This window comes from Haliotis rufescens, unplaced genomic scaffold (genome assembly GCF_023055435.1).
Source record: "Haliotis rufescens isolate VD_foot unplaced genomic scaffold, xgHalRufe1.0.p SCAF_1, whole genome shotgun sequence".
Lineage (NCBI taxonomy): Eukaryota > Metazoa > Mollusca > Gastropoda > Lepetellida > Haliotidae > Haliotis > Haliotis rufescens.
The window spans coordinates 61,858,901-61,874,144 of NW_025963779.1; the positions used below are offsets into that span (position 1 = coordinate 61,858,901).

General features: G+C 41.0%; 1 protein-coding gene across 2 annotated transcripts in view; it reads right to left on the reverse strand.

Moving 5' to 3' along the window:
- LOC124145034 (dual specificity mitogen-activated protein kinase kinase 1-like) overlaps nucleotides 1-15,244 on the reverse strand; it is a 31,582-nt gene that overhangs the window by 11,315 nt on the left and 5,023 nt on the right. The window contains exons 2-8 of one of the 2 annotated variants that reach the window (XM_046514679.2): nucleotides 14,406-14,634; nucleotides 12,582-12,728; nucleotides 9,231-9,308; nucleotides 8,051-8,102; nucleotides 6,165-6,289; nucleotides 4,952-5,141; nucleotides 2,201-2,283 (exon numbers count right to left, since the gene is read on the reverse strand). In XM_046514679.2, the coding sequence (XP_046370635.1) occupies nucleotides 2,201-2,283; nucleotides 4,952-5,141; nucleotides 6,165-6,289; nucleotides 8,051-8,102; nucleotides 9,231-9,308; nucleotides 12,582-12,728; nucleotides 14,406-14,634 (904 nt within the window). Of the gene's footprint in view, nucleotides 1-950; nucleotides 1,040-2,200; nucleotides 2,284-4,951; nucleotides 5,142-6,164; nucleotides 6,290-8,050; nucleotides 8,103-9,230; nucleotides 9,309-12,581; nucleotides 12,729-14,405; nucleotides 14,635-15,244 lie in introns of both variants that reach the window. The other variant, XM_046514678.2, reaches the window with a different exon arrangement.

Consider the following 15,244-nt stretch of genomic DNA (forward strand, 5'->3'; position numbering starts at 1 on the left):
TATTGGCCAATCCTCATTAATCACCATTCTATGCTATATCCTCTCTGTCCCCTATATACAGAAAACTGAAATCAGATACCACTTTCAGACCAAGGCATATCCAGAAACAAATGACATGCAGAAAAAAACTTAAAATACCAAAGAAAATGAAATGAAAATATCAACTAAAACACCATGATATGGTCACAGGAAGTGCAGGGTGTTGATATGGATGTGATGACTTAGCTACATGTAGAGGTCTCATAGTTCAGTGTTAATAACAAATACCTCTCTCTATCTCCCTATACCGTACAGTTCGAGACGAGCTTGTCAGGTCATGCGAGAGCAAATGAATAATGGAAGTAGATCGGAAGGGAGAGTACCAGACAAAGGGATTGTTGTGCATGATAATCAAAACAGATAAGCGATGTTTCAGCAAATTGAAATGAGAAAGGATTGATACAAGAGAAATCAGTGTACAACCAATTAAAGTAACTCTTGGTTTGGGTATAACCACTGGCATTTACTGTAAAGAGCCTTTTTCTGATGCTTCATGAGACTTGATTCAAAAAAGAAAAGCCTTAATAAGGAAAGTGTGTATCCAAACTTTTCCAAGTGAACAAGTGTCATTTCGACTGACCTGACTAAATAGTGTTCACTTCTTTAGACAGGGAGTAAGAGCTCCTCCATGATGAAATGGCATGACTTGTGCAAAATAAAACATTTTGTTGCAAATTAACAAAATCAAGATTTTGGTGCAATTTTCAAGCAAGTGATGAAATTTTAATGAATAGAATCTCACAGCAAACAATGGGGTAAAACTTAACTGATTTCACACAGAAAATACCAGGTAACAGAAAAGTGGAAATGAATGGTGCAACATTTGAGACACAGAGTACCTGACAGCTCTCTGTGACTATACGGTATATGCAGATACAGATATACTGCCGCATCTCCCTCACTTAACATACCTCATTCACAATGTAATCTAAAAGCTCAAATATGGCCATGGGTCGGGGAGCGTCAGCGCCCGGCGGGCATACATAGCTATTTCGGCTGCCTAGAAAGCAAGAAGAAAGTGCAAAAAACAAAAATAAACAAAAAATATATATCAGTAAACAAGATGACATGACCACCGTAACACCTCCACCTCAAGGAATCAGAGTTATCTGCCCTTTGTTCAGACTTGACTGGAAACACACAAGCATGTACAGGGTTGGGATGAATCCCTGATACATGCGTGTTCTGTTTCCCTGAAAGAAGTTCAGGAAGTTGGGATATTTACTGAGTAGGAAATGTTACAGTCAAGTATATCTGAGGACACAAACATTCTGAGGGCATGAGAGTGAAAACACCTTCCTCCGATTACAGAAACATTGACAGTACCAACACCTCATTCTTCCTTGGCGAGTAACTCAACATGTTTTGTTTTTGCGTTTCACTGAAGTTAAGTAGTTACTGACACAATACTCCACTTGTGTATTTCGACATCTGTAAAACACCTTCTTTGTTGTGTACAGCTTGAATATTCATTTTTATAGACGTATAAAATTGGACCAGCATGTACAATTCCGCACTGGAGGTCAATGAAGCGGTGGAAGTGCACCTTCTATTCACATTGTAGAAAATATGTAAACTTTATCAAAGCACGACTTTATCGGCATGTGACTATCAACACTTCCCTTCTTAAACTTGCGACTTAATCAACATGCGACTTTATCAATACGCAACTTCATTAACACGTGACATTGTCAACAAGTTACTTCCATCAACATGTGACACTAGCAATATCAACATAAATGAAGCCCTGTTCCCACATGTTCCTGATCATGCTAATGGTTACACATGAGTTGGGTAACAGTTAACAGTTAGGTTGGCAGCATGAGGATTATTTTAAGAAAGCCGAGTGAAATGTAGTGCCATGCAGCACAAGAAAATGTATTGCTCTAATTCATGCATGCCGTGGATGTTTCCCCAAAAGCACAATTTACAATACATCTGGAATACTGACATGTCTACCGGGGGGTTCCAAATGAACAAAGGGTTCTCAGTTTCCCACAATACAGCAGCTGTCTGACAGCCATCCATCATTGTTGTATTGTTGCCTACCAGTGCCAGTTGAGTGTGTGAAGGAAGGTGTTTTCATGACTCAATCATACAGTGCTTAAAGATGGCAAAGTCTGCACAGTGGATTGGTTCCATATTATGACATTGAGATTACCTCATTTACAATATATTCTAGAAGTTCAAATATAGCCATTGGCAGGGGCCCATCTCCTGTAATTTCAAACTCGCCGGGACAGCCTGTAAATAGTTACTACAATGTACACATGGCTGCCTCAATGTGAGTGCACTTGCACTCATTATACATTGGCTTGGAAGTTATTTTAATGCTGAAAATAAACATGTGTAGGAAATCATGCATAATTCAATGAGTAAGAATTCCTCCGTCACATGCATCAGGTCACATTCTGTAGCTCACCTTCAGTTGGTCACGTCTTAACTGTCTTAAAACTGGGCAGATTGTTTCATCTGTTGCTACTGAAAACTGACCTTCTGGTTTCGATAAGAATCTTAGCTTGCATGGGACATAGGGTTTCATACATGTAAATAAAGGTCACAAGGCCTTATTGAGCTCAAACAATTTTCAGAAAATTTATAAAATAGTAATGTGTTGTGTGATTATCTGCTGTGCTGAGGTAATTACTGAAATCCTGGAATTTCCCACCCTCATATCTCACATGCAACATCTCATCAACTTCATGTCATGTTAAATTGTTTGACAGGCATTACTTAGAAGTTGACGGATGACAAAGGAGACACAATTTATGGACTGTGAAGGCGACATTTCGGTAAAGATCCTTATACCGTTGACCAGTCTTGCTTGACAACAGTATAAAGATCTGAACCAAAACATTGCCTTCCAGAGCTCCAGATAAGCTTTTGGTGTTGTGGGTATTTTACCCATGCATTTTAAAATCATTGGGTATCAGTAATTCTATCTGGGTATTCAAATTTCTGTTACCCACTAGTTTTTACACGTGGGTATTCAAGTTAATATTTGAAAACACTATTCATCTAGTCCCTACAAACTGGTGTCGTGTGGGTTCGAGAGCTTTATAGGAATAAAAAATACCACGATACTTCCACAAAAAAGTGTGAGGGCAAATGATCACGATGTAACTGTCAACGTGGAGTTTGGCAAAGTTGACGGAATGCCCATTTATAATTTCAAAATAAGTTGCTGATTTGCTAATCGAATACGCAGGGTTACTTCACAATATTTTGATGATACGCACGAGTTTTATTTTTGTAGCGTATCTGTAATGTTCGTTGCGTATTTGATACGCTTGGATTTTATTTTACTGTGTATTTCTGCATTTCTGATGCGTGTTTCACACAGATATGCAGCTTATCTGAAGCTCTGCCTTCAGTTATTAAAGAAGTTTTCATCCATAAATTGTGTCTACTTTGTTCATGTCATGTTTTGGAAATGATAAACTTACTCCCTGGTGAGATCAAGATATTGGTGCTATTTTCATCCCGAAAAACCTATACCTTACACATAAGGCAGACTTACTGACTAGATGCGGTTACTGTGTCCCCTCAATCTGCTCCTTGTGTACTATCTGTGTTTCTATGTCACTGCTGAGGGCTATGGATAGTACCTTTAGAAATGTTAACATACTTGCAACGTAGAGTTTACAGGGGACCTCTACATCTGTGAGTAGCTACAAATCATAAAATATCTTTTGATAATTTATATACCAGTCTCTTTCTTAATGACTTACCTTGAAATATCTATGTTTTAGTTCACTGAAAGTGAACTTTAAATAAGAATTCCAGATTAAAAATTAAAAACCTATACAACAAGATGGCTGCCCCCTTGAAGGTTTTTTTTTATTTCAACCTGGAATTCTCATTTCAAGTTCACTTCTCATGAAGTAAAGCATACAGATTTGACTGAAAGAGTTGGGTTTCATGGCGAAGGAATGTACTATTTCAGCTGGAGTCACATGTCTATGATGGAAGGCAATGTACAATGTCAGTTAGTCGTGTGTTCATGGCGAAGGAATGTACTATTTCAGCTGGAGTCACATGTTTATGATGGAAGGCAATGTACAATGTCAGTTAGTCGTGTGTTCATGGCGAAGGAACGTACTAATTCAGCTGGAGTCACATGTCTATGATGGAAGGCAATGTGCAATGTCAGTGAGTCGTGTGTTCATGGCAAAGGAATGTACTATTTCAGCTGGAGTCACATGTCTATGATGGAAGGCAATGTACAATGTCAGTTAGTCGTGTGTTCATGGCGAAGGAAAGTACTAATTCAGCTGGAGTCACATGTCTATGATGGAAGGCAATGTACAATGTCAGTTAGTCGTGTGTTCATGGCGAAGGAATGTACTAATTCAGCTGGAGTCACATGTCTACGATGGACGGCAATGTACAATGTCAGTTAGTCGTGTGTTCATGGAAAGGAATGTACTATTTCAGCTGGAGTCACATGTCTATGATGGAAGGCAATGTCAGTTAGTCGTGTGTTCATGGCGAAGGAATGTACTAATTCAGCTGGGGTCACATGTCTATGATGGAAGGCATTGTACAATGTCAGTTAGTCGTGGGTTTCATGGCGAAGGAATGTACTATTTCAGTAAGAGTCTTGTGGTTTGCTGGTGTTCAACATGATGGCAATGACACAATGTCCCAGATATCATATATTTACTGTACAACAGAAAGACGCTGACAAACAGACAAATGTATAGGAGTAGTGTGGTCATGTTTCACAAAGTTATTATTACAAAGTGAGAACTAGATGTGAGATTTGAAACCTCCCAGATTCTGGTGAGGAACAAACACTTATCAACCAGCTTATCAATCTCCAATAAATAAATTATTCTACAGTTTCAATCGTAAATCAATCATAACAATGACTTCAACACTAATATTATAGATACAAAATAAACTTGACCTCTCAATGGCTTCCCTGACTTGGCAGCTTCCATGTGTTCATCCATGACATTATCCCCAAACACACTGTTGAGGTCCCGGGGGTCCGGAGGTGGAATGGGGTACCTGCCTATAGCCATCTCCACCAGAGACAGGCCCAGACTCCAGATGTCCGACTGTACAGAGTAGTGTGTCCCCTGGAGACGCTCGGGCTGACAAAGCAAGAAAGGTGACACTGAAGCAAACAGTAGAGGTGTCACGAGTGAGTGAGTGAGTGAGTGAGTGAGTTGGGTTTAACGCCGCTTTTAACAGTATTCCAGTCATATCACGGCGTGTCAGCTTAATGTGGGAGGAAAGCCCGAAGTGATGCAGGTCTTAGACGTTTACCACTTCGGTGAAACCCACGAGCACGGGTATGGTGCTGACAAACCTAGAAACATAATCGGGTCGAACCGGGATTCGAACCCACAATCATAGGTTTCTGGCGTGCCCAAGGGACGCAACTCTGCACAGCGAATCGCGGCGCCTTAGACGACTGGGCCACCCGTGCCCCCAGAGGTGTCACGATGTATGGTTGCATCACAAACATATTTCATGATGCACAAGCTTGGTTGGTTGGTTTGTTGTTTAACAACACACTCAGCAATATTACAGCTATATGTCAGCTGTCTGTAAATAATAGTCTGGACCAGACAATCCAGTGATTGATATCATTAGCATCAGTCCACACAACTGGGATCGATGACATGCATCAACCAAGTCAGCCAGCCTGACCACCCGATTCCGTTAGTCGCCCCTTACGACAAGCAGTCACCTCTTATGGCAAGCATGGGTTGCTGAAGACCTATTCTACCCCAGAATCTTCACGGGTCCATGATGCACAAGCTGCCCTCGATCGACAGTGATCCTCTCCACCCGATGTATTTGGTTGCCTCTTACCAACAGCATAGGTTGCTGGGAATCTTCCCTGGGTTAGGGTCCCCTGGGAGAAACAACAATAGCAAACATGGCAACCAGAAAGGTGACCATGCTGAATGTATCCCATTCTCCTTATACATGTTATATAACCAGGTGATTACACCTTGAAAAGTGTGATTTGAAAAAAACAATGAAATGACAATTTGGCTTCTTCGCTTCAGTCAGTACATTCGGTAAGTACTTGTTAACAGAATACATGCAGATCACTCGATTCTCGGCATCAATGTCAGCCTGCGACCACGTGAGAATCAACTTACCGCCATATAGGACCGTGTGCCAACAAACGAGTTGGCCATGGAATCGATCAACTGACCACTGACACCAAAATCACAGATCTTTATCTCTCCTCTTGAATTGACCAGGATATTCGATGGTTTCACATCTGTCAAAAATAATGCAACTCTATACATTCTATTGACATCATGAAACCTGTCTAGTGCTGCATACACCCAAGACCAATTAACATTTCAATGTTCGTTTTGGGTGTTTTTTTCACCCAAGTATGCAATGTTCCAGCTATATAGCTGGGGCCTGTAGATAAACAAGTGTGTAGTAGGGAAACCCCAGCTTGACTGCAGGAGAAATACACCCCTAGGTACAGTTACCCACATACTTTGTTTGTTGTTTAACGACGCACTCAGCAGTATTCCAGCTATATGATGGCGGTCTGTAAAATAATCGAGTCTGGACCAGACAATCCAGTGATTTACATCATGAGCATCGATCCACGCAATTGGGATCGATGACACGTATCAACCAAGTCAGCGAGCCTGAACACCGGATCCCTTTAGTCGCCTTTTACGACAAGCATAGTCGCCTTTTACGGCAAGTATGGGTTGCTGAAGACCTATTCTATCCCGGAATCTTCACGGTTACCCACATACAAACAAGTGACCCGGCTTGTCCACCAGATCCCCATGTATATCAGTGCATGAAGCCATCATGCAGTATCAGGAACATCAATTCTCTCCCTGAATCCCACACAGGAAGCGACATACTGATCTGTCAGGGCAACTAGGAAGAGAGTCAATACTCGTGCCCATGTGCTTGTATACTCTACATTCCTCCACCTTACATGAATACATTGCCAACCGATACTGAGCGGCATATGGTCTGATCTACACGAGTGTGAGCCTATGTACCCTGAACCGATAGGCTCACACACAGGGTACATCACACCATATGCCCGGAGGGATCAGTTAACAGATGTATCTTTCCAACATTCATTAATCCAGGTCTGGAATATATGTCCAAAGTTTCACTTGGTTACAGTTAGCAATACTTGTAGCACACTATGCAACTAACACACTTTATTTTCCAGCAAGGGGGAAGCCAGTCCTCTGATCATTGGATGCTCAGATAAAAACATAGCAATGGCAAAGTATTCTTGCTTGACAACATGTCCAAATGCGACCAGTGACTTAAAGCAGTGCTCCAACGCCAGGTGATAGTAGGGTCAACAAAAGGGTTTTGCATAAAACATATAGAGTTGGGCTCTACTGAGGTATAAACAGCCTCAGAGAGGACATGATAGAAGCACCACAACACTGTTGCTCACATGGATATGTAGTTAATAGTTAAAAATGTCAACAAGGAAAACCGCTTTAACAAAAGTTGCTGTCAGCATTGATATGAACATATTTTCTGCATAAATCATGTAAATACTGAGGACAAACAACTAAAACTAAACTCTCATGATTTGAACAAATTAAGATGTCATCATAAGGAGAATATACATGCCAAAGTTCAGCTTCTCCATTTCCAAGGAGAGGTTTACAGAGCATAGTTTTTTTTAGAGAATACAAGATAATAATAAGGTGAAACTTGCAAGTATTACAAAATATGGAATGTGTTGAGTTCCACAATTAAAAACACAAGTAGGTAACTCCCTTGCCTCGAGATGATGACATAATATAATCTTACTTCAGTCAGGTGAGCTAAAAAGACATTTACATTGCATGACATCTTTACAAGTACATGAAGTATCAGCAGGGGGATCAAATGGTTTATGAAAGATCATAATAAATAGATATACCAGGGTACAACAGTGTGCCATCATACATATGTTGAGTAATAAGTATTTAAAACGCTTCAGAAAATAACCCAAATGGCAAAAATAACTAATATAAATCCTTACACCTACCTCTGTGAATAATCTGGTGCCTTTCTCGCAAATAACTTAAACCTTTTAAAACCTGAAACCAACAAATGTAGTTTATTAGATAGTCCACAAGGTGGGACCCAGTTATTGATAAATAGTAACTTATTGCAGGTCTTGTAGGGATTGCGATCAGGAGTACATTCTAGCAGATGACAACCCACTCAAGAATACATTACACCCTGGTACAGGACAAACCACACAGGAATACACCCTGGTCCAGGACAACCCACACAGGAGTACACCCTGGTACAGGACAACCCACACAGGAGTACACCCTGGTACAGTACAAACCACACAGGAGTACACCCTGGTACAGGACAACCCACACAGGAGTATACCCTGGTACAGGTCCAACATGAGTACACTCTGGGACAGGACAACCCACACACGAGTACAGCCTGGTACAGGACATTCCACACATGAGTACACCCTTGGACAGGACATTCCACATGAGTACACTCTGGGACAGGACATTCCACATGAGTACACCCTGGGACAGGACATTCCACATGAGTACACTCTGGGACAGGACAACCCACACAGGAGTACAGCCTGGGACAGGAAATCCCACATGAGTACACTCTGGGTCAGGACAACCCACACACAAGTACATGCTGGGACTGGACAACACCACACAGGAATACACTCTGGAACAGGACAGCCTACACAGGAATACACTCTGGAACAGGACAGCCCACACAGGAATACACTCTGGAACAGGACAGCCCACACAGGAATACACTCTGGAACAGGACAGCCCACACAGGAATAAACTCTGGAACAGGACAGGACAGGACAATACACCCTGGGACAGGACAATTCACCCTGGGACAGGACAATACACCATGGGACTGGACAATACACCCTGGGACAGGACAATACACCCTGGGACAGGACAATACACCCTGGGACAGGACAATTCACCCTGGGACAGGACAATACACCCTGGGACAGGACAATTCACCCTGGGACAGGACAATACACCCTGGGACAGGACAATTCACCCTGGGACTGGACAATACACCCTGGGACAGGACAATTCACCCTGGAACAAGACAACCAACACAGGAGTACACCCTTGGACAGGACAACCCACACAGAAGTACACCCTGGCACAGGACAATAAACCCTGGCATACACTGCTGTGCTGCCAGCTACTCACCGCAACATTAATGACACCAAGTATTGGTTCAGGTATTCTGCCAGCTCTCTTCAGTATCAGATCTAGTGAACCTCCATCCTGAAACAACACAGTACTAATTACTCTCAGCCGAGTCTTTACCAACCTGAAATCAACAGGAAACATAAACCCACCCTGTATTCCCTACAGAAGTATAAACCCACCATGTATTCCCTACAGAAGTATAACCCCACCAAGTATTCCCTACAGAAGTATAAACCCACCATGTATTCCCTACAGAAGTATAACCCCACCTAGTATTCCCTACAGAAGTATAACCCCACCATGTACTCCCTACAGAAGTATAACCCCACCAAGTATTCCCTACAGAAGTATAACCCCACCTAGTATTCCCTACAGAAGTATAAACCCACCATGTATTCCCTACAGAAGTATAAACCCACCATGTATTCCCTACAGAAGTATAACCCCACCTAGTATTCCCTACAGAAGTATAACCCCACCTAGTATTCCCTACAGAAGTATAACCCCACCTAGTATTCCCTACAGAAGTATAAACCCACCATGTATTCCCTACAGAAGTATAAACCCACCATGTATTCCCTACAGAAGTATAAACCCACCAAGACTCCCTACAGAAGTATAAACCCACCTAGTATTCCCTACAGAAGTATAACCCCACCTAGTATTCCTACAGAAGCATAAACCCACCATGTATTCCCTACAGAAGTATAAACCCACCATGTATTCCCTACAGAAGTATAACCCCACCATGTATTCCCTACAGAAGTATAAACCCACCATGTATTCCCTACAGAAGTATAACCCCACCTAGTATTCCTACAGAAGCATAAACCCACCATGTATTCCCTACAGAAGTATAAACCCACCATGTATTCCCTACAGAAGTATAACCCCACCTAGTATTCCCTACAGAAGTATAAACCCACCATGTATTCCCTACAGAAGTATAAACCCACCATGTATTCCCTACAGAAGTATAAACCCACCATGTATTCCCTACAGAAGTATAAACCCACCTAGTATTCCCTACAGAAGTATAACCCCACCTAGTATTCCTACAGAAGCATAAACCCACCATGTATTCCCTACAGAAGTATAAACCCACCATGTATTCCCTACAGAAGTATAAACCCACCTAGTATTCCCTACAGAAGTATAACCCCACCTAGTATTCCTACAGAAGCATAAACCCACCATGTATTCCCTACAGAAGTATAAACCCACCATGTATTCCCTACAGAAGTATAACCCCACCTAGTATTCCCTACAGAAGTATAAACCCACCATGTATTCCCTACAGAAGTATAACCCCACCTAGTATTCCCTACAGAAGTATAAACCCACCATGTATTCCCTGCAGAAGTATAAACCCACCATGTATTCCCTACAGAAGTATAACCCCACCATGTATCCCCTACAGAAGTATAACCCCACCTAGTATTCCCTACAGAAGTATAAACCCACCATGTATTCCCTACAGAAGTATAACCCCACCTAGTATTCCCTACAGAAGTATAAACCCACCATGTATTCCCTGCAGAAGTATAAACCCACCATGTATTCCCTACAGAAGTATAACCCCACCATGTATCCCCTACAGAAGTATAACCCCACCTAGTATTCCCTACAGAAGTATAAACCCACCATGTATTCCCTACAGAAGTATAACCCCACCTAGTATTCCCTACAGAAGTATAAACCCACCATGTATTCCCTGCAGAAGTATAAACCCACCATGTATTCCCTACAGAAGTATAACCCCACCATGTATTCCCTACAGAAGTATAAACCCACCATGTATTCCCTACAGAAGTATAACCCCACCTAGTATTCCCTACAGAAGTATAACCCCACCTAGTATTCCCTACAGAAGTATAACCCCACCTAGTATTCCCTACAGAAGTATAAACCCACCATGTATTCCCTACAGAAGTATAAACCCACCATGTATTCCCTACAGAAGTATAAACCCACCAAGACTCCCTACAGAAGTATAAACCCACCTAGTATTCCCTACAGAAGTATAACCCCACCTAGTATTCCTACAGAAGCATAAACCCACCATGTATTCCCTACAGAAGTATAAACCCACCATGTATTCCCTACAGAAGTATAACCCCACCATGTATTCCCTACAGAAGTATAAACCCACCATGTATTCCCTACAGAAGTATAACCCCACCTAGTATTCCTACAGAAGCATAAACCCACCATGTATTCCCTACAGAAGTATAAACCCACCATGTATTCCCTACAGAAGTATAACCCCACCTAGTATTCCCTACAGAAGTATAAACCCACCATGTATTCCCTACAGAAGTATAAACCCACCATGTATTCCCTACAGAAGTATAAACCCACCATGTATTCCCTACAGAAGTATAAACCCACCTAGTATTCCCTACAGAAGTATAACCCCACCTAGTATTCCTACAGAAGCATAAACCCACCATGTATTCCCTACAGAAGTATAAACCCACCATGTATTCCCTACAGAAGTATAAACCCACCTAGTATTCCCTACAGAAGTATAACCCCACCTAGTATTCCTACAGAAGCATAAACCCACCATGTATTCCCTACAGAAGTATAAACCCACCATGTATTCCCTACAGAAGTATAACCCCACCTAGTATTCCCTACAGAAGTATAAACCCACCATGTATTCCCTACAGAAGTATAACCCCACCTAGTATTCCCTACAGAAGTATAAACCCACCATGTATTCCCTGCAGAAGTATAAACCCACCATGTATTCCCTACAGAAGTATAACCCCACCATGTATCCCCTACAGAAGTATAACCCCACCTAGTATTCCCTACAGAAGTATAAACCCACCATGTATTCCCTACAGAAGTATAACCCCACCTAGTATTCCCTACAGAAGTATAAACCCACCATGTATTCCCTGCAGAAGTATAAACCCACCATGTATTCCCTACAGAAGTATAACCCCACCATGTATCCCCTACAGAAGTATAACCCCACCTAGTATTCCCTACAGAAGTATAAACCCACCATGTATTCCCTACAGAAGTATAACCCCACCTAGTATTCCCTACAGAAGTATAAACCCACCATGTATTCCCTGCAGAAGTATAAACCCACCATGTATTCCCTACAGAAGTATAACCCCACCATGTATCCCCTACAGAAGTATAACCCCACCTAGTATTCCCTACAGAAGTATAAACCCACCATGTATTCCCTACAGAAGTATAACCCCACCTAGTATTCCTACAGAAGTATAAACCCACCATGTATTCCCTGCAGAAGTATAAACCCACCATGTATTCCCTGCAGAAGCATAAACCCACCATGTATTCCCTACAGAAGTATAAACCCACCATGTATTCCATGCATATGCTGATCTCCCCATCACTGTAGAATGCACCGTAGAAACCAACTATGTATGGGGAGTTACATTCGTGCAGGACTTTCAGCTCCCGGAATATTTGGTTCCTAACAGCTGGCTTGATCTCCAAGTGAATCAACTGAAATAATCAAAACATGCTTAATTCCAGGTCTACGTTTTCTGGCCATAATCCTCTGCCAGTGACAGCAGTATAGAATCTACATGAGTATCATTGTACTGATGACAACATCCCAGTGGAAGAAACTCACCCTTTTTTTTGTTATGTCACTGTGTTTGTATGTTTGTTTGTTGTTTAATCATGTTAAGGTCGCACTCAGCAATATTCCAGCTATATGACAGCAGTCTGTAAATATTAGAGTCTGGACCAGACAATCCAGTGATTGACATCATGAGCATAAATCTATGCAATTGGGATCGATAACATGCATCAACCAAATCAGCAAGGCTGACCACACGATCCTTTTAGTCACCTCTTATGACAAGCATAGACGCCTTTTACAGCAAGCATGGGTTGCTGAAGACCTATTCTACCCTGGAATCTTCACAGGTCTTTGTCACTGTGAATACATGAGTGTCCCCATCAGAAAGATGTCGTTTTTACAGATTAATAAAGTCCAGACTAACAAGACTTCACTGTATTGATTTAGCAGCATATCTTTTGCAAACCCAACACTCAATTCTTAAAATTGCCTTTACTTCATAAATGTTTCTAATAACATGATATAGTTGCAATATTATATAATACAAGTGAGAATATATTTAGGCAGGGAGTGTATTGTCAAATTAAGGACCAAGGACACAGCTTGACTTGTAGCGCTACTCCATAGTATCACACATACTGTGACATGTCTTTGTCAAAATGATTGGATTTTCAATAATATTATATTGTGGATGTCTACTGGAGTGATCTTGGCATTCAATATCATCCAATAACATGCAAGAACATTGCTTGTTGAAATCTTAGGTGGTGTTACAGATATGTAGTCTTCATACCAGACTAATGATACTTCATGAATGCAATTATTTCCAGTCATTTTAGAAGGGTGAATGAACTTCAAAACATTTACATTTGACACAATCATGACAAATGTGTTGAGTTAGTTACAGGGTACTTCTTAACTGAGTGAAAATTCATGTAGTTTTCCATAATATTTTCCGATCCATGTTTCATAATTTGACCTCAAGTGACCTTGATCTTATATGGAGGTCTCCCAAAATGTGATGTGATTGAGACCCTGCCTTAGACTTCATGTACACGATATTGTCAAAATAAAACAATAAATACTCAAGTTAGCTAATACTCTGCTTTTGACAAATTCCAACTCACACTGAATGACCTTGACTTCAATGTCATCCAATCACATGTCATCAAACATCTATGTGGTATTACAAATATGAAGTCACCATATCACACTGTCAATACTTCCTAAATAAAACTATTTACAAATCACTTTATGAGTGAATCACCTTCAAAGTGACCTTGACATTTGACAAAAACATGACATGACATATATTGAATTAATTACTGACAGTCTATTATATTGATTGGAAAATGCTTTCATTTTTCATGAATAAATCCTTACTTTCGTGAAATTCTTTCCATTATAGAATGTGTTTACTAAGTTTGAAAATAATCTATGCCGTAGTTTTTTAGTCACAGGTCGCACTCAAAAATGTCCTCGGAAGGACAGATGGACGGACGGAGGGACGGACAGAAAGAATTCCTTGGTATAACTATGTAACCCTTCCCTTTTAGGTAGTAGGTAGGGTACAGTAAGTAAGGAGTACTTCTTACTTTACGAGCCATGATAAGTCCTGATGGCTTGTGCCGGACTTTGGTGACCACACCCCCATTCCCGGCACCGAGTTCACCTAGCTTCTCAAAGTCCTCCTCGACAAGCTCTCCAACCCTCTGCTTCTGGGTGAGGAACTGTTCTAATCTTTCTCGCTGTTGGTCATCTATGTCAAGTTCTTTTAATTTCTGTTGAAGAGCCTCTAAATTGGCAGCGCCATTGTTCTGTCGACTGAAAAATAAAAATATTTCATAAATTTGAACAAAATACATTTTCAAAAGGCAGTGAAGCTGATTTAGATGAACTGATGATGAGAACTGTTGCTAGGTTACAACATCCCACCTTGTGATGGTCAAAGGTAGAAACACACTGACCTATGGAACCACACAGCCTTTCATTACAATAGCAGACATGTTTTAACAATCAGATCAGAATTCTGTAAGCTCTTTAGAGACACCATAGCTCTGATCATCTGAATTTTCAGCTCCATGGGCCTTATAATTGTCAAAAATGAAACACTCGAAAAGCCTGGGTACTTCAAGGTCAAAGGTTGAAGCTTGACCAAAAATGTACGTACTACGTAGTCCTAAAAAAACTCTTTATCTGTTATTCTACATACCACACACTTGGTCCATATCAAATGTCATAATGATGTATGCACAAATGGCTGAGTAAGTTGCAGAAATAACATTTCAATCTCCGACAACAAACTTAACGTGTTGTGTACGTCTTTACTTAGCGCCCCAATTGGAAAAATTCTATGTACTTATTACAGTGAATACGGTAATAAAATAGTAACAAAAAAAAACTTTCATAAGTAAATTTAACAAACAATTTATAT